Below are 19,673 nucleotides of genomic sequence, written 5' to 3'. Positions count from 1 at the left end.
TTCATCATACTAAGCAGGAGTGTTGAGCTTCGAAGGAGCCAACAAAGTTTATTTGGGCGAGGTACTGTGCAGTTTACGCGAGAGGCGCAGAGCGTTGCAGCACAACCCATCTGAGAGTTCCGTCGGCCACATCAATTGCCTCTCGCGGCCTCTCTAAACAACACCCGAATGTCATTAGCCGCGCATAAATTTCAGAAACGACGCTGGGTACAGCGTTTCGTGCGGCTGCGTTATTTGCGGCATCGCGAGCAAGTCTGGCCAACGTCGATAAAGCGATACACAGAAGCAAAGCTGGTTCGGACAATGAACCGACGTCTGCTTTTCGGCCAGGAGCCAGCAGCAGACGACAGCGTGGCCACGCTTTGAGCGCCTCTCGACAGGCGTCGCCAGCGTCGCGAGCGTGCAGGCACGGAGCAGCGCACGTCGCGCGGTGCGGTGCACGCGAGCGCCCCCTATTCCCCGTGCAGTCTCCCCTCTCCCCCGAGCAGGCCAAGCAGCAGCAGCAGCAGCGGCGGCCGCGGTGTGGCCCGTTCCTGATCAGTCGCGGGCCGTGCTTCTCTGGACGTGGTGTGTGAGGCGTGCGGCGGGGTGATGCCGATTGCGGCCCAATTAGCAGCAGCGTCGTCCCACTGATCTGGAGGTGTTCTGCGCCATCGCCGCAGGCTGCCGTTGGTCGAGCTCGGGCCCGCCGCCGCCGGTGTTCCACAATGGAGACGATGGAGTAGCGGCCGCGTACCGCCACCAGCGCGCTGGGTATCGGCCTTTGTCTGGCGACACCATGGCGGTGGTGGGCGCCCGCTCGGGCCGCCCCGTGATCGCGTTCACGGGCGCGACGGCCGCCGCCCCGCAGCAGGCCATCCTGACCGCGGCACAGCCCTTCTACCACCCGCCCGTCACGGTGCAGGATATCCAGCCGGACAGACCCATTGGATACGGAGCCTTCGGCGTCGTCTGGTGAGTACTGCCCTTTGTGAAGCGCCCTTTGTCAGGAGGGGGCGACGAACAGCGCGGCCCGTGCCAAAGGCCCCCGCGTGCGCCGGTCATGCACCCGCGCCTTGCGCTCGGCCGGGGACCCCGGGCTTGGCAGACCCCCGGGCACCAGGGTGTGCAGCGGAGGGGCCCGCGGAGTCCAAGAGGCGCAGGACCCGAAAGTCGCGTGCGGCGTCCAGGCGCAGCCGCACGAGGGAGACCCGGCGTTCGCTTCGGGGAAGAGGCCGTTGCTCGGGTCCTTATCTTCAGTGCAAAGCATAGCTGACATTGTTAAACGGAGGCCCGTTGCTCTGTGTGGTACGACTGGCGCAGAATTTCCCCGATTCTGGCCCCCTTCCTTGTGGCGATCGCCGGCCCCTGCAGTGTGATCGAGTTCGAAGGGGGCCCAGCTCAGGGGTTGCGGATATGGCTCTGCCGCGGACACGGCCCAGCGGTTTCACGGTCGTCGCTCGCGCAGCCAGCTGTCTGCCCCGCCAGCGTTCACCGCCGTGGCGACCGGAGGGCAGCGAGCGACGACGCTGCCCCTTCCCATTTTTTTGCAGCTCCTTCTTTCCGGGCAGCTGCTGGCCATGTTGCGCGCGTCCCGCGATTCTGCGCTGCCGGCCTAATTAGGCGGGGGGGTGGCTCGCGAAGAGTGTGCGGGTCCTGTGTTGTCTCTGTCGTGAGTAACGGTCTGCTGCCCGCTGGCTGCGCGGAACGGATTTTGCCGTGCGCCGGAGGTCATTGGCCACCGGCTTCTCCGGCCGTGCTTGCTGGTCGTCGGCACTGATCCGCACTTCTGATAAGGCCGCGCCTGTATGTCGCAGTGCGCACATTGCACCTTGTCTCTCTATCCAGAACAATGGCTTGACTGCACGGTCGTTTCCTGGCGTGTTTATTTTTTTCAGTCCGGCGCCTTCTTCGGCCGTCATTAAGTTTTAGCACCGCCGTGCGATAAGCACGCCAAGTACGGTAACTGCGTGCCTACGACAGATGTCGTCGGGCAAGCTTGGCGGCCGTACGACTCCAGCCTATGGCGCAGACCGCTTATCGCAGCGTCGCGGTTAATCCACCAAGGTGACGTCGTCGTGAAATGGGATTAAGCGCGACGCGATGACAATCGGTTGATGCCATTCGCTGGAGGGCCTCGACGGGTGTGTTCCGCTTCGCACTTCAGGTGCATCCCACTATGCAAAGAAGCCGCTCCGGTTTCCGTAGACCGATCGGCGTCGCGATGTTATCGTGGTGCGACTCATCGCATATCCATGTTACAGCGGCCACGTCTTGCATTCTTGTGCTGTTGTCGCGGGTCTCCGAATCTTGCAGTGTGTTTGTCGATCTGCGTGTTTTCTGGGTTGCGCCCTTGAAAACGCGCATCACCCGAGGTCGCTGTTCCCGAATGAGCAGCTTCATTTCCCGGTAGCCAGCCCGTTGCCCAGCGCGGCGAAACCCACGGGGCTGACGCGCGCGCGTACGCACCTGAAGATTTGACCTCGACGCTTTTCCTGGATCACGTGATATTGGCAGGTCTGAAACCAATGCCCGTTGACGCGCCGCACTTTTTTTCCCAAGACGGCTTCTGCGTCACCAGTGGCTCTTCGATTATCTGCTAGATTAATACCACGGGCGCCGATTTAGATCGTTTTTTCTCGCGGCAGCGGAAAGCGTAGTGGTATTTCACCGTATCGTTCACGAGTTGGCCTTAATCTTTTAACGAAATGTTCTAGTTCAAGCAGCACGTTCGCTCGCCGCCGCAACTTTATGATGCCGTGTGTTTTTTCAGTTCCGCCGGTAGGAACCGCACAGCTTCGAAAAAGGTCCACTCCCCATGGCGAACAGGCAGATTCCGGCGACTGAAATTCGACCTGTGACCGACGCTGGGTAAAGTGAAAGGGGGGCGGTTTTCCTAATCCGGTATAGAAGGCTTCCTCTCCCTTGAATGCAGCACTTAAGTGTCGGCTGGTGGTGGTGGTGCGTCTAGTCCGAGGCACTAGAAAGGAGGGTATCAATTGGCTTCTTTCTGCATTCTGGTTTAACGCTACTCGTTTTGCTAGTGACGCAAGGTGATGAGGAAACGTCTGGTTTCTGATAGCGCAGAACGTGAGAAAGTGTTCCCTGCGCGAGCTTTTTGAGAAAGCGTGATACGTTGACCTAGTACCACGAAGCACAACTCAGGTCCTCTGTCGGGAGAAGACAATTTGGGGTGGGGTGGAATTTTACACAGGCAGGCCATTCTGAACCCCAAATGCATATTTTAGGTGGGACCCCCAAACTCAGATTTCTGAGTGTTGAAAACGTATTCACCACCACCCCCTCCAAGAGTGACCCATAACCCGGCTTCTGTCGTATGAGGCGAGACGTTCTGCCGGTGAACTGAAGTCAGTTGGCCTAGCTATTTGTGTAAGCAACCCTTATTCGCAGCGTGCGTTAACCGCAGGTAATTGCTTTTATGATGTTTATTTCCTGAGGCGAGGGTGAGCTTTCGGACTGTTTCAGGACGGGCCTCCACCACTAGCCTAGGTCGCAGCCGCGGTGGTGGCCCCTGTACCGTTGAGGATTCTGTTCGTCGACCGAAACGTCTGGTTCGAAGTCTGCTTTGCAGCCCTGTTCTCAGCCCCCAGTTGACTCTCTTTTTTGGCAGTGTCTATTCTGGAGGCTACCTGGGGTGGGGAACTATCGTGGTCTTTCGCCGGCTGACCTCCCCACACTGTGCGCGCGATTTGAGGGTAGGTGGGGACTGTTCGAAGCGGACGTGGTCATCTCCCCAATTCCGTTTTAAGAAATGAACGCGAGAGCAGTCTGGGAACGAGAAGAACATTTGGTTGTTGAAGGCCGTTAAACCTGCCCCCCTTCCGCAGGAAAGAAATGAAACGCGGTTTTTATTTTTTTTTCTTCTTTTAGCTGATAGGGCCCGCAAAGCAAGTTCTTCCTTGCCAGTGGCTGCAACGGAAATCCGCGAAGAGAGCTAGTCTCACGCACTGCAGTGTCGGCATGGCGTTGGCCAGACGAACAGAGCGGCCAGGTCGGAGGTCACATATGCGTTCGCATCGCCCCCCTACCACTGCGGGCTCGGAAGGAAGTCGGGCGGGGCGGCAGAGGAGGAGGGTGGCAGCGGCCGACAGGTTTTGCCTGCACTTCGTCGTCGACGTTGCCCCCTCCACTGGGGTTCCTCCGTGCCATTGGCACCGGGGGGGGATTCCCCGTCTCTCGCGGACAAAAGAGCGGCGCCCCCACTTCGCGCAGTCGAAGGGGGAGAGGGCCTCCCTGCTTGCACTTTTCCCGACGCTCTTTATTTGCCTCTTGATCGTGGTGACGGCGCCGTGCGGAGGGGTCGTATGTGCGTATCCATCCGTTGTGCCGCCGCCGCCCCACTGGCGTCGCTTGGATTCGCCATTCTGTTTCTGCCCCGGCGGTCGGTTCACGGGGCTCGGGTCGTCTGGATCCGAGGGTCTTCGGCTTTAGGGCCCGCTCCTCTCCCTTTGCGACGCTCATGGTGGTGCCGTGAACTACTTACTTTATTTTCGCGGGTCTTCTTCGCCGAGAGCGCTCTCTGGTTGTTCATCCTCGCCGAACGAGAAGGGCCAGTCGCGGCGTTATGTGGGGCGGGCTGCTTCTTCGGGCCTGCGCCTGGCGGCTGCTGCTTGCCCCTCTTCTGCAAGAGAGACCCTCTGGCTTTTCGGCAGCGGCCGTCTCGCGCTTGCTTCTTCGTCTGCTGCCTTTGCAGCTTTGCCTCGGGGCAGCCACTCTCTCTCTCTCCACTCCGGTTCCTTTCTTCTCCGTCTGCCTTCTCTTTGGCGTCTGTCCGACGCCAGTTTGGCGGTGCTTTTCGCGCGGTTCGCCGCCAAAGCTGGCCCGCCCTTGTTGCCGCCGAAGCACCGTGGCTGGGCCGCTTTCGGGCTGGCTGGTCGGTCCGGTGGCCGAGCATTCCTCGAAATTTCTTTTTGTTCTTCACGTTTCGCGCGCGGTGGGCTTTCTGTCCTGGTTCTTTTTGTCTCGCGCCCGTGGATGGGCGGCTGTAAATTGGGACGCTGTTCGGCTCGGAGCGAGTCGTCGACGCACGTTCGGTGCAGCCAGCCAACCCGGTTCCGCCACCTCTCCCGCACCGCGCATGCGCGCGCACCCCTTGGTTGGTTGTATTAGGCGCGAGCTCCTTCTTGTCGACCGACCCCGCCACCACGCCTGTAAATCGGTCCTCCGACACTTGCCCTAGGTCTTGCGTCTAGGCCTTTAATTAAAGGCACTGGACTCTTCTTGCCTCTTTCGATGTGATTTGAATGCGTAGACGTCTGTCCCTTCGCCCGGTTGTCGTTCGATCGTTCTTGACCCGACCTTTTTAAGAGGGGGCATTGAAAACTGTCTCCGCTTAATGCTCTCGGTAGATATCGATTCCGTGACTGAATCTGGCAGTGTTGGACGTTTGCCCGGCAGCGAAAGAGTCGTTTATCGTCCAGAAAATAGTATTTAATCCCGCCTGTCTGTTCATACTCGCAATGTCTTTATGAATGGGGGCGCAGGGTAGCTTCCGTGATCCGTGGCGGAAAAAAACCCAAAAAAGGTTCTCCACGCCACCGTTTTTCTCTTCAGCACATGTGCGTGACCAGTGTGTGGAGGACACGCCTGCCGCGCAGTACTTTGTCAGCGTAGCTAGCGAACTCGTTCGATTCGACAGCATTAGAGTTGCCATCACAACATAACCCCGCCGATGTCCGGCGCAGCGAGATTCGCTGTCGAGAGAGGTCACGTGACGTCATGGCAGCCTGCCCACCGTGGCAGGTGGCAGTTTAATTAATGACTGGTAGAGAAGTCACGTGGCGTTGTGACATCATCACAACCGGCCCAACGGGTTGTGAGCAACCTAGATTGAGAATCTAAATGACAAAAATAAAGTGATATGCAAATGTCGGCACCGTCACAGCAGAGCGGATAATTGCTACTGCAGCTGCGAGTGTGGCGGTTGACGGACTGGCAATTGCAAAGAAACTGACGCAAACACACCGACTTCGCAAGGTCACTTGAAGAGTGGGGTTTAGGACGATTCTTCTCGCATGTAAAATTTCTCGCTTGTTGCTGGGTGCCGCATAGCTGGTGGTTCTGCCAATACATTTCGTCCGCTGTCGGGAAGCGTCTCTTCTTGTGGCCGAAATGCAACTGCACCCGTTCGTTGTCTACGCCGCTGGAGGGGAGGAACGAGGGATCGTCTGATTAGCTGTGCGTGACCCGGGGACGGCGATAGAGGGGGCGACGACTGCGCGTTGTCTTGCCTCCCTCCGAAGGTCGTCGGACTAGTTCCGCACCCTGCTCTACTCTCCGGGGTTGCCGGCATGAGGAGAGCGTCGAGTTGCTGCCGTGACGGTGTCCGCCAGGTGCTCCCAACGGGATTACTTGCACGTGGACTGTCACTGAGCACCGACTGGAGGTGGAGTTCAGAGTGCTGCTCCACATGCTTGCGAGAGTAGACTTTTTTTTTTTCTTTTTAGAGCAGTGATCCGGAGTTCCCGGGTTCGAACCCGACCGCGGCGGCTGCGTTTTTATGGAGGAAAAACGCTAAGGCGCCCGTGTGCTGTGCGATGTCAGTGCACGTTAAATATCCCCAGGTGGTCGAAATTATACCGGAGCCCTCCACTACGGCACCTCTTCTTCCTTTCTTCTTTCACTCCCTCCTTTCAATCCCTTCCCTTACGGCGTGGTTCAGGTGTCCATCGATATATGAGACAGATACTGCGCCAATTCCTTTCCCCCAAAAAACCAATTATTATTATTATTATTTTAGAGCAACACCTTTCCGCGTGACGGGTAAACGGCGTCGCGTAATGTCGTAGCCGAGCACTGCCCCCGTTCACCTGTTTATCTGCGAGGACCTGAGTCCTGTGGCACATGTGTAGTATTTATTAAAAAAAAAAAATCTCCAGACGGCATGATTTGCTTTGCAACTGAGTGGTGAATTGCTTACAGTGTGTCCCCGGTTTTTTTTTTGTTTGTTTCGTGAGGGAACTGACCATTTGCGAAAACGTGCAAGTCAGCTTCTACGCAGGGCTTATTTTTTAACCAAAAGGTCTCGAACTCGCGCAACACTCTTCGTGGGAATTAAAACTCCGGATTGTCACACGCTGCCTGCAGCAGAGGCTAGGCGGGATAAGGAGGGAGACCGGCCTTTGTCGCCGCGCCCTGGGGAATGGGTTGTTCGGGCCAGGGGTGGGGAGAGAGAGGTGAAGGGGGGAATTTAGAGTGTGCGGGGTCACTGTTCAGCACAAGTTTTTTACAGAAAGTTTAGCATGAGCAGAGCCCACTCTTGCCAGCCCACTTCATCTATTTCCTGCCTAGCATCTGCTGCATGCTTAGTCCTAATTACATTTCGTATCATGTAAAGTAAACAAGGTGGAAGAAATTTATTGCAGAACAGATCTCTGTCGTTCTTTCCCCCGAACTATCCGGGAACGGAATCGACTTGGTAGTGCTGTCGCAACTGTCGTGTGAAATTATTCATTTGTTTCTATGCTGAATTGATTCGTCTCAGCGTATTATGATTTTTGATGTAGTCCACCTGCACCTGCGTTTTTTTTTTTACTCTGTATTTTACCCGTTCTCCCCGCTGTAATGTCCTACTGGCACTGTGGGTACACAGACAACTAAACAAGAAGGTTGACCGCGATCCCCTTTTCTATATTTTACCACTGTAGTCTTCTCACAGCTCTCTGGGGGCCATCTTGAAGTTGACTGGAGACATTCCCGAGTTGAGGAAAGCTGACTTCTTTGCATTTCCGCATAGAATGCGAGAGTGTCGTCAGGGGACGGGACCTTTCGGTTGGAAAACAAGCCTCGCGGAGAAAAGCTGACAGATTTCCGCATCTAAACGACTTTTCGCGCACGACTCTTGGGCAATTGTTCCGTTCTTAGCAATGATGACGTCAGCCTGCTTGTGCTCTCGTAATTATGTTTCCCATGTAGTGTATTTTCGGCGACCGCGGGGCGCTGGATCATCCGGGTGCGTGTATAAATAACGTTCTGGCGGCCTGTTTAAAATTCATGAGGCGTTTTCGTGGAGGGGCCCCGATAGCGCGGACGGCGCTGCCTGCTGCGCTGATCAATATTTCGATGCCTGCGGCAAACAATCTCCGCTCGTGGCTGTCCTCGGCAGAGGCGGCCAAGTCGGGTTTTCTGCGCTTGTGAGCAGCCAACACAGACTCCTCCTCACAGTAAAGTAGTGGTACATATTTAGTCTCATAAAAGTAGCGGGACGCAGAACTGCCCCATGTAAGCCAGCCACCTGAACAACTGGAAATAAAAAGGGATGGAGGGATAAAGCAGGAAGAGGGAAGGATGAGCTGCTTGCCTACTACTGTATACAGGAATACACGAGGAGGAATTGTGCGTGCAAGGCTGCTTACACATGCCTATACCTACACGAGAGTCGACAACAACCCCCCTCCACACACACACACGTACGTGGGACTCCTAAGCTGCTTTTTGCTCGATGCATGGGGTGCTGCGAAGGAGTTGCGAAGCAAACGACGATTAATTAAAGCGGACGGGGAGGCAGTGCGAGCGCAGACTGGACGCAGTCGTTTCTTGATTCTGCGAGCGTCAAATCGCGTAATCTAGTGAAAGGCGTATTCCACGCTGTTTCGTTTGTTGTAGTCTATATATATATATATATATATATATATATATATATATATATATATATATATATATATATATATATATATATATATATATATATATATATATATATATATATATATATATTTATATTTATGAAGGGAGCTAACAGTCACCGAAACCAAGGTGCATAGGGGAATGTTAATTTTTTTTTTATGTGTTATGCTTATCAGTGGGATAATAATACTTGGATTAATAAATAGCTTAAAGAAAATTACTTATAAAGCAGCAGAAAAAACAACCATGCCGCCGGTGGGATCCGAACCCACGACCTCCGAATATCGCGTCCGGTGCTCTTACCAACTGAGCTACGGCGACGGCTGTCCAATCTGCTGCTCTCGTGGGTATTTAAGTTTACTGGGTGTAAGCGAGCCTTGAGAGTGTTCACCAGCGCCACCCTCGACCATAGCGGCGGACGTAGCACGTCCTGTAATACCGCGAGCGTGACGTAGAACGTCATCTAACGGCGAGTGCGGAAACTGTGCGAGAGCCCTCTTATGCTACCTATGGCATCAAGACTGCCAGAACCGAGACCCTCGTTAAGCTATTAGCAGACAAGTTAAATGAAATGAGGGGCCCGTTTTGACAAATTTATGAAGGGAGCTAACAGTCACCGAAACCAAGGTGCATAGGGGAATGTTAATTTTTTTTTTATGTGTTATGCTTATCAGTGGGATAATAATACTTGGATTAATAAATAGCTTAAAGAAAATTACTTATAAAGCAGCAGAAAAAACAACCATGCCGCCGGTGGGATCCGAACCCACGACCTCCGAATATCGCGTCCGGTGCTCTTACCAACTGAGCTACGGCGACGGCTGTCCAATCTGCTGCTCTCGTGGGTATTTAAGTTTACTGGGTGTAAGCGAGCCTTGAGAGTGTTCACCAGCGCCACCCTCGACCATAGCGGCGGACGTAGCACGTCCTGTAATACCGCGAGCGTGACGTAGAACGTCATCTAACGGCGAGTGCGGAAACTGTGCGAGAGCCCTCTTATGCTACCTATGGCATCAAGACTGCCAGAACCGAGACCCTCGTTAAGCTATTAGCAGACAAGTTAAATGAAATGAGGGGCCCGTTTTGACAAATTTATGAAGGGAGCTAACAGTCACCGAAACCAAGGTGCATAGGGGAATGTTAATTTTTTTTTTTTATGTGTTATGCTTATCAGTGGGATAATAATACTTGGATTAATAAATAGCTTAAAGAAAATTACTTATAAAGCAGCAGAAAAAACAACCATGCCGCCGGTGGGATCCGAACCCACGACCTGGCAGTCTTGATGCCATAGGTAGCATAAGAGGGCTCTCGCACAGTTTCCGCACTCGCCGTTAGATGACGTTCTACGTCACGCTCGCGGTATTACAGGACGTGCTACGTCCGCCGCTATGGTCGAGGGTGGCGCTGGTGAACACTCTCAAGGCTCGCTTACACCCAGTAAACTTAAATACCCACGAGAGCAGCAGATTGGACAGCCGTCGCCGTAGCTCAGTTGGTAAGAGCACCGGACGCGATATTCGGAGGTCGTGGGTTCGGATCCCACCGGCGGCATGGTTGTTTTTTCTGCTGCTTTATAAGTAATTTTCTTTAAGCTATTTATTAATCCAAGTATTATTATCCCACTGATAAGCATAACACATAAAAAAAAAATTAACATTCCCCTATGCACCTTGGTTTCGGTGACTGTTAGCTCCCTTCATAAATTTGTCAAAACGGGCCCCTCATTTCATTTAACTTGTCTGCTAATAGCTTAACGAGGGTCTCGGTTCTGGCAGTCTTGATGCCATAGGTAGCATAAGAGGGCTCTCGCACAGTTTCCGCACTCGCCGTTAGATGACGTTCTACGTCACGCTCGCGGTATTACAGGACGTGCTACGTCCGCCGCTATGGTCGAGGGTGGCGCTGGTGAACACTCTCAAGGCTCGCTTACACCCAGTAAACTTAAATACCCACGAGAGCAGCAGATTGGACAGCCGTCGCCGTAGCTCAGTTGGTAAGAGCACCGGACGCGATATTCGGAGGTCGTGGGTTCGGATCCCACCGGCGGCATGGTTGTTTTTTCTGCTGCTTTATAAGTAATTTTCTTTAAGCTATTTATTAATCCAAGTATTATTATCCCACTGATAAGCATAACACATAAAAAAAAAAAATTAACATTCCCCTATGCACCTTGGTTTCGGTGACTGTTAGCTCCCTTCATAAATTTGTCAAAACGGGCCCCTCATTTCATTTAACTTGTCTGCTAATAGCTTAACGAGGGTCTCGGTTCTGGCAGTCTTGATGCCATAGGTAGCATAAGAGGGCTCTCGCACAGTTTCCGCACTCGCCGTTAGATGACGTTCTACGTCACGCTCGCGGTATTACAGGACGTGCTACGTCCGCCGCTATGGTCGAGGGTGGCGCTGGTGAACACTCTCAAGGCTCGCTTACACCCAGTAAACTTAAATACCCACGAGAGCAGCAGATTGGACAGCCGTCGCCGTAGCTCAGTTGGTAAGAGCACCGGACGCGATATTCGGAGGTCGTGGGTTCGGATCCCACCGGCGGCATGGTTGTTTTTTCTGCTGCTTTATAAGTAATTTTCTTTAAGCTATTTATTAATCCAAGTATTATTATCCCACTGATAAGCATAACACATAAAAAAAAAATTAACATTCCCCTATGCACCTTGGTTTCGGTGACTGTTAGCTCCCTTCATAAATTTGTCAAAACGGGCCCCTCATTTCATTTAACTTGTCTGCCAATATATATATATATATATATATATATATATATATATATATATATATATATATATATATATATATATATATATATATATATATATATATATATATATATAACCCTTCTCAAGTTGGGAATCCTGCATCTTATTGTCGTGAATTTTTTTGGTGCTGCAGTCTCTGTCGCAGCTGTTTTCATCTCGTATCTGCGTTCCCGTTCAGATACTGATCTCGCAATTGATGACACCGAGTTTTTCTCAGATTACAGGCCGCTTCGACGCGGCCATCACTTCGCCAAGGATGCCAACATCCCTCGCATCCTTGGACTGATATTTGTGTTCTTTTCTCCTTTTCTCTCTCTCTCTCTCTCCCCGGCTTTGGTGTAGACGTTGTCTTTGTCGTAACCGAACGCTCGCCACGGAGAGAATCTCCTCGACTAACCGGAGCTAACTAGTGCGTAATTCGAGTCGAGCTGGGACCGTGGTGAGCGTAACGCTCACTCATTGTCCGGCGGCAGCAACAGTGTGGCCATCAGGGGAACGAGCCGCGGCGATTAAGGCTTAAATAAATTTACCACCCGCCACCGAGGAAGGCGTGTTATGCCACGCAGCGTTAAATGGAGGCACGCATTGTACTCCGTTTTAGTTTGTCTCGGCGCTTTGCACATCGCGGACGACGGCCGCTCAGTCTCGCTCCAGGGCGTGTCGCGCATCGATCGGCCGTTATCTGCCCCGACCGCCGCGGGTGTGTGCAGTCTTTGTTTTTTATTTCCGTTCGCGCTTCTGATTATTATAGCCGTTGAGAGGAGAGTTTGGGGAGGGGTTGCAACGAGGAAAATGTGGACCGTAGCCAGCCTACTACCCCTCTGTGCTAACGGCCGCCTCGGCGGGGCAGTCTGGTCCACTTGCACTGCGTGTGATAGGGTGCATTCTGTGTTTGCATTCGGCAGCTGCCAGCTAGCTAGTATACCCAGTGTTGCTCCTGCTGGAAGGAGCTAGCTCGGTGTATCGGCACGTTTCTGTCCGGCTAACGAGGGTGTGCGTGTGTCTTGTTGTCCCAGACTGGCGAGTGAGGAGTTTGGACCTCAGCTCGGTGCAGCTGCTGGGAAGAGAACAGCCCTGCGTGTGGGAAGTGCGTCTGCGATCGTCGGTATTAGTGCTTGGATGACCCGTCTGGGTTCGTTCGCGTGCACAGTGCCAACTATTCAAAAGAGCGCGTCATTGGCGACTCTTAATTCCGCAATATTCACACATTTTTGGGGGCTTGTTTCGCGTCGCCATTGCTGAATCGCCTCCAGGCGCATAGCGCTGGTTTATTTCTTTTTAATATATACCCGGGTTCCCTAAGTAAGCCTGTGCTTACCCCTCCCCACCCTCCTTTATTTTCTCGTTCAGTGAAACTGTAGACCTCTTGCAGCGCAGGTGCGCAGTTACAATGAAATGATTAGGTTGTGAACCCCTTAAAGCATTCGACTGTGCGGAGCCATGCGCGCGTGTGGCGTGTCTGCAGATCACTATGTGGCCATGACCTTGGCAGTGTCGGAAAGCCGTGCACAGCGGTGCTGTAATTCTCGCCATTGCAGTGCCGCTTCCTTCTGCCGACCTTTCCCTGTTTCCTCCTCTGTTCTGTCGCTCCCTTGGCCCCTGTATAGTGTGGTAAACGCGGCGGTGGTATTCGGCGGCGTTCAGCCGCGCTCGTTCACAGCCGAGAAGCATGGGAGGCAGGCTGGCAGGCTCTGAGTGTTCTCTCTCTCCCCATCGCGTCGTGTCCGTTCAAGGCGACGCCCTCGCGTCGATGCGAGTCGTCCTTGCCGCCGGCGCGCGGAGGGGTCCTCCACGCTTTTAGCTCCTCCGACGGGGTCCCCCGCGCGCTCCCTGCTGCCGCCTCCGATCGCTGCCGGTTGCCGGGGCGTCCTACCCCCGGTCTCTTCTCCTTGGAGACTGTAGGACTCGGGCGAAATCGCACTGCCCCCCCCCCCCCCCCCCCCCCCCTATTGCCTTCATCTGATAGCGCTGTTGCCGCGCCGCAGAACGTTGCTCGAGCGACGTCGCCATGTTGGCTTTCTTTCCTTCCTGGGGATGCTGCGGCTCGGAAGCCAGTCCGGCGCTTTTCAGCTGCCATGCAGAGCGGATTCTTACTCAATACCCATGAAGGTCCTCCGGTTGGTGTATTACACGGGCCTGTTAGTTAATAAAGAACGAGCTGTTTTTCTCGCGTGTGGGTGCGCTCACGTGACCTGTACTTTGTCTCGATGCAAGCGCGCAGCAGGTGACACCTTGCTTGTACCTTTTCGCACCCAGCGCTTGCTTCGCGCGTCGCTCTTCTTTAATAATAATAATAATAATAATTGGTTTCTTGGGGAAAGGAGATGGCGCAGTATCTGTCTCACGTACATACGGCGGACACCTGAACCGCGCCGTAAAGGAAGGGATAAAGGAAGAGAAAGAAGAAAGGAAGAAAGCTGCCGTGGTGGAGGACTCAGGAATAATTTCGACCACCTGGGGACCTTTAACGTGCACTGACATCGCACAGCACACGGGCGCCTTAGTGTTTTGCCTCCATAAAAACGCAGTCATATTCTCTATTTGTACATAGTGTATATTGCCGCCCTATCCTTTCTTTTCCCTGTCCTTTTTCTCACGCTAGCCGCAGCTCAGGTGCTTCAGGTTTCGATGGCGGATGCCGCGGCTAGCAACATCTTTTTCCTTCCATCGTTATTTTTATTAATAAATAGCCACTCACAAGGTGAGGCCATGTGTGTTCTCGGGGACACGGTGGCCGCGCCTGGCGCGGGACAGGGCGACGTAGAGGCTTTTCTGCTTCGTTCATTGTATGTAAACAGGCTGTCGATGACATTGAGGCGTGTGGGTACACGCGATCCACTGCCAGGAGAGAGTATCCTTCTTTCTGCTCCTTCCGCGCTCGTCACTCCGCGGAAGCGCGTCCTCGGCAGTGCTTCCTCAGCCCTCGCCTTCCTTCTCTGCGGTCTCCGTGATTAGCCGCACGCAGTGAACACTCGCGTGCGTGTTGTCGCCGCCTCCGCTGGCGTCGTCTCCCCCGTCGCCTGTGCGTCCTCCTGCTGCCTGCGCGGGTGGTAATCTGCGAATCGCGTGCTCCTTTGCGTGTGTCTGCATTGTGTTACGGGTAGTCGCCCCGGGTCGCATTTGTGTTACACCGTTTGCCTTCTCTCACTCGTCGTCAGGCTGAGGAAGAAAAACTTAAGAAAATAAAGCGCCGTCTTCCGAGAATGGGCTTTCGCTACCTGCGCCCTTCGGGCGAACACGGTGGAAGAGGTGCTGTGATTGCGCGCAGATTTGGGCGGCCACCGTCTTGGAGGCTTCGCCTTGGGCTACTTTTCGCTTGGGGCTAGCGGCGGCCCGAAGACGTTTCTTTCCGCGACGTGTGTTGACGTCACGGAAACTATAGGAAAAGCGAAATATGCGGGTCACCAGAGCGGGAAAATTTTAGCTACGCGAGGTTAGATGGCTTTGGGGTGTAAACAGTGTCATTTGCAAAATCCTGTGTGCCGGTTTTCAGAAAAATGATTTCGTCGTGTTCCGACCCCTTCTATCGTTACGTTTGTGTTCGCATTTGAATTGTCTCCTAGATTGACAGTTCATTAGTCATGGCATTAATTTGCCTTTATGTCTGCCTCCTAGGCATGTGTTACTGCTTCCTGAATAAAATGACTGAATTTGACTATTTGTGACCGCCCTGTATTGCACAGGACAACGCCACGACCTTGTCGCTTTTCGTATCTGCGCTCAGACGCGTTCGGGTCGCAGATCGGATCTCCCAGAACGCTCGGGAGGTTTCATCGGCACGAGCAGTTGAGATCGTTTCTTCATAATAGTCGATTAGATATTGATAAAGGCCCGAAGAAATAATTCTAAGGAAATAGGCGATTATCCAGCGAAAAATGCGCTTTGGGAGGCCAGTCATGAAGCGATGTGGCAAAAGGAAATTCGACACCGCCTCTAAGAAAAATCGATTCTACTCCGCACTGACACAGCGACCTTAATTCCTAATTAGCGCGCTCATTACTCATGTACGGATCAGTCCCTTTCCACCTTTATTCAGTTTGAGCTACCGATCACACGTGGCCAATGATTAGCGTGCTCGTCTCGCATTCCGAAGCTACTGGGTTCGATTCCTACGCAAAGTAAAAATTCTCTCCTGCTCAATTACTGTCCTTTAAGACCGGAACCTCCTTGAGAAATTTGGCAACAGTCTGAACATCCTTTGACGTGCCAACGACGCCTTTCTGATACACGAGAACGCCTAGCTATATAGAGGGATACAACAACTCAAGAACGAAGCGGCAGGTGCCCCTCAAAGGAGGCCCTCCAGCCAATGGCGTCGACCGATATTCATGGCTCCGCCGTTACTGCGATTAAACCGTGGCTATTCCCGATTAATCTGCCACCCCCTGCTATTTCACGCTGGCAGGTCCGAGGGGATCGGTCAAGGAGGATAATCGGTGGACATAGTTGGCTGAAGAGGCTTCTTTCAGGGGCAGTTCCCGCTTCGTTCTTAAGTTATCTAGCTATAGTTTGATCGAAATGCGCGCGGCATCAGTTGCTCCGCTGCGCACATTTATTTCGACCAAACTTATGCTGTCGTTTTATCTCCTGTGCTGTGCGTGTGCATTGTTTTAAGATGGAGGTCGGGTCACGGATTTAAGTGGTCGCTTCGTGTCATCGTTTTTTTTTTATGTCAGTCAAAGTTGATGACGTCTTCCTTGGCCACCCATTGTTGCATATATTCCGCAGCGGTGCCCTTGCGCGATTAGCGGGACGCCGACCGTGGCCGTTGGCGGGTGTATATTCGTTGTGGGGTCGATGAACTTCCCGTCGCTTTACGGTCTGCGATGTTCGCTCACGATATCTCTGGCGATATGCATGCTTCGACTGCTCTTCCGTGTCTTGTGGAAACACTGTCTCGTTTGCCACACAGAGCGAGCTAGCCGACCAGAGCTTTACAGGCGAGAAGCCTGCGCAGGCCCGCGTGACCGCGCCAAGCGATCAAGCGTCGGGCTCGGTCTGTTCTTGAATCTCGAGGGTCGAATCGAAGGAGGCAACAAAGATATCCAACGCATTCCTCGCAAGCGAGCCGGATTCGCAAAGCACCTGCACCTTCATTTCACGACGTTTTTTTTTTTTTTTTAGCTTTGCGCTTCGTTGGACGGCACCATCCCTGGGTACGTCCAGTGCGGGACAAAGGATTCTCCCCCATTGATCGCCAATTAACCCTGTCGCGCTTCGGGAGGTGGCCCTTCTGGACCCGCAGATTTTCCAGTCATCTCCTAACCTTACTGTTCCTTTCGGCTATCGGTTCCCCGCTTCACTTTTCTCCTCATCTGTTGCCGCACTCCCAAGTGATGCTTCTGAACTGTCCGTGTAGTAAGCGAAGACGACGACGCCTGGAGTGAGAATGGGGGACGTGCACGTTAAGTGACTGGTCTCCGTGGCTCGTATAGACGAGCAGCAGCGGATGCGACTCAGCCGATCTCTCTAACCTCGCGGCGTCATCGTTCCCGCGACCTCCAGACGGGACGTCCTGCAGCGCCAGAGAGAGAATGGGGAGTCGACGAGCAGTGCTCGCACGCGTCCGGCGTCGCTTTTCCCCCCTGGTGGTGAGATCATTGTGTGCTGCGCCGGTGAAAGCGGTGCCCCACTACTGCTGCTGCTGCTGCTGCATGCGCCGTCCCCGTCTGCGGCAACGAAGCAGCAACAACAGCGAGCGCACGTGTTGGCCTTGTCTCGACTAGACGAGTACTGGTGGCGCGTCGCCGGCGCTTCTTTCGCAGCCGCCCACTGTGTACTTGTGGCCTCCGGGCATGAGCATCAGTGGCAAGAGTAGTAGAACAAGTGACCCGCGCATAGGTGCGTTCAAGGTATCCGTAGACAGCGCACCTACGATTCGGGCTGGGCGAGATGCGTCGGTGTCTGCATTCGATGGCGCCTTGCGTAAGCGCAGCAGTTGAGGCGGTTTTGTAAAACTCTCGTTCCGTGTGCCTGGCCGTCTGGGACGGGAGGGAGAAACCTCGCGTGTCGACCCCAGCGGCAGCAGAGCTGCTGCTCATTGCCCGTGTGCGTGCGCCGGTGTTGTTTACTGGCCGCTCCTCCTGTGTCCCGCGGTGCGGAAAGAGCGGCCGCTGCCCCGTGCCGCCGCCGCCGACGGGAGCGCGTTCGTCGACACGTGTTTACGGCCGCCGGTGCTTCCGCGTGACTGCCGCTCGGTGTTATGCAAAGAGCGCCGTCTCTGTTCGCTGGGCGCCCGTGCACGTGCTGCCAGCGCAGTGGCCTTCGCCTCTTCGCATTCCCCGAACGGGCCGACCTTCGCACCCGCCCGCCCGTTTCCGACCACGGGGTGTCGCGCCTGACGCCCAAGCGTGGACGGTTGAGGCCCACTGGCGCGGTGCGGAAGTAGGCTGGGAAGCTCGGCTGGGCGAGCTGCTACAGCGCGGCTGGAGAAGCCTCGCGTTCAATCTTGAGCGAGAAACTCAAGTTCCCTGGGCTAATAATAATAATAAAGAAATACAGCTACGCTTTCCGGCGTCGCACATTAATCAGTGAAAGCTGTTACGCGTTGGTTTAGCCTTCCACATTGTTCTCTGCCTTGCCTCAACTGTACAGCTGGCAAGCGGCGGCAGTGTGCTCTGCTCCAACGCGATTTTCTTCGCCGAAGGACGGCTGGGTGCGTCGTCTCGCTGCTGCTGCGATCTGCGCGGCACGCGGCGGGCCGGTGACTCCTCGTTCTCCACCGGGCTTTGTCTCCGGGGTCACGCGGCGGCACACGTGCCTCCGTCGGGGTGGCAACCACGGGCTCGTTGGCGGCTCTGAGCCCACGCTCTCTGCTGGCTCCACCGTCACCTCGCGTCGCCGTCCAAGCTGCCCGGACCCAGCGCGCGCGGCCCTCTGCCGTCTCATTTGCGCGTCGGTTAGCCGAGGGTATAGTGGCGAGCGATTTGCATAACGCCCAAGATAAGGGCGCGTGAGCGCTCACGCGGCCGCCACGCATCCAGCGGAGGAGGGAGCCTTTTTTGTTTCTTTTTCCACCGCATCACTACGAGGAGGCTCGCTTTCCGCGATGTCACGGCCTCGTGTCGACGCACGGGCGCGTGGCCGGCCTCCTCTCCGTTGCTGTTACACAAGTGCGCGAGGTGTCAGTTGTGTCGCGTGCACGTTTTTGCGGCTCCCACCGTACTTCGGCCGTTCTTTAATGTGCTCTGACTGGCTGTCCGTAATTCCTATCCCTTTCTCTTCGTCGGTCCCCCCCGTTTCCCCGCACCTAGTCGGATAATCGGCGTGAATGGAATGGTTTTCCATTCTTCAGCGCGAGTCCCGTTCCTAAGCCCTGGTCCCAATCCCTCGCTCCCCCGCACTCTTTGTGATTATCCAAGCCCCGCGCTCGATGGGGGCCTTTGTCCCGGTCCGGAGCGGCCGGCCGGCCGCGCCAGAGGCGGAAAACCCCGCCGCGCGTATTTTTTGTTTCACTGGCGCGCCGTCATCTCTGGCGGTGACGTGGTCTTTGTGGCCTCCAACCTCTTTCCCCCTCTCTTGGCTCAACTCTTCCAGCCGCATTCCTGGCTCCGCGCCCCGGAACACCGCACCGCAGCGTGACTTTCCTCTCGCGATGGGGGGCTCGGCTCTCCTCCCCTCTTGGGACCGCTTTGAGATTTCGTCTGTCTAGAAATGCAGCATCAGCTCGGCGCGCTGTTTGTTCGCCGCGGTGGTGGTGTAAATGTTTCGTGTTCCACCCGGAAGTTTTTGCTCCGAGCTTGGAATGATGGATCCTCCCAGAGAGAGACAGATGGCTGTATGACCCCGAGCTCGCACAGATCTCCCTTTGCCCGTGCCGATTGGAAGGCCCCACCGGATGACGCACTGTGCGCCAGGCTTTGAACACGGGAAGTATAATTAGAGGCTCACGAGCTGCACTCAGCGTAGTTGAGGTGTCGTTGCGCAATGTCGCCAGTCTCGCACGCTTTATTTTTTTTTAACTGTTCTGCAGACTCCTCCTGCAGTCCAAGCAGGAGTGAGCAAAGAAACAAATCAAAACACAGGTACAATAAGGCGGAAAGCAAAAAAAAAAATCGTGCATTCGCACTTTCCAAAGAGAATCCGAATGGGCGGGGGCAGGCGTTGTCGTCGAGTGAGGCCCGTTTTTTTCTCAGCAGCTGGGCATATTTCACCTTGGCCTCGCTCGGGACCGGGCATCGCTGCGTATACGGGCGACTGGCCAACGGGTCACTTTGCGGGCGTCCGGCCCCGATGTTCAAGAATGCTCGCGTCACCGGGCTATTTGCGGAGTCCCGTG

The 19,673-nt window shown here is 54.6% G+C and overlaps 1 protein-coding gene across 1 annotated transcript in view; it reads left to right on the top strand.

Annotated features, from left to right (window-relative positions):
- Window positions 1-460: 460 nt before the first annotated feature.
- Window positions 461-19,673, top strand: part of nmo (serine/threonine-protein kinase nemo) — an 87,583-nt gene continuing 68,370 nt past the window's right edge. Inside the window, exons 1-2 of the mRNA XM_077654529.1 lie at window positions 461-567; window positions 663-954. Of these exons, the coding sequence (XP_077510655.1) occupies window positions 779-954 (176 nt within the window). The 5' untranslated portion in view covers window positions 461-567; window positions 663-778. The remainder of the gene's footprint in view (window positions 568-662; window positions 955-19,673) is intronic.

The sequence above is a fragment of the Amblyomma americanum genome, chromosome 2, assembly GCF_052857255.1.
Source record: "Amblyomma americanum isolate KBUSLIRL-KWMA chromosome 2, ASM5285725v1, whole genome shotgun sequence".
NCBI lineage: Eukaryota > Metazoa > Arthropoda > Arachnida > Ixodida > Ixodidae > Amblyomma > Amblyomma americanum.
This window is presented reverse-complemented; position numbering and strand designations above follow the sequence as displayed.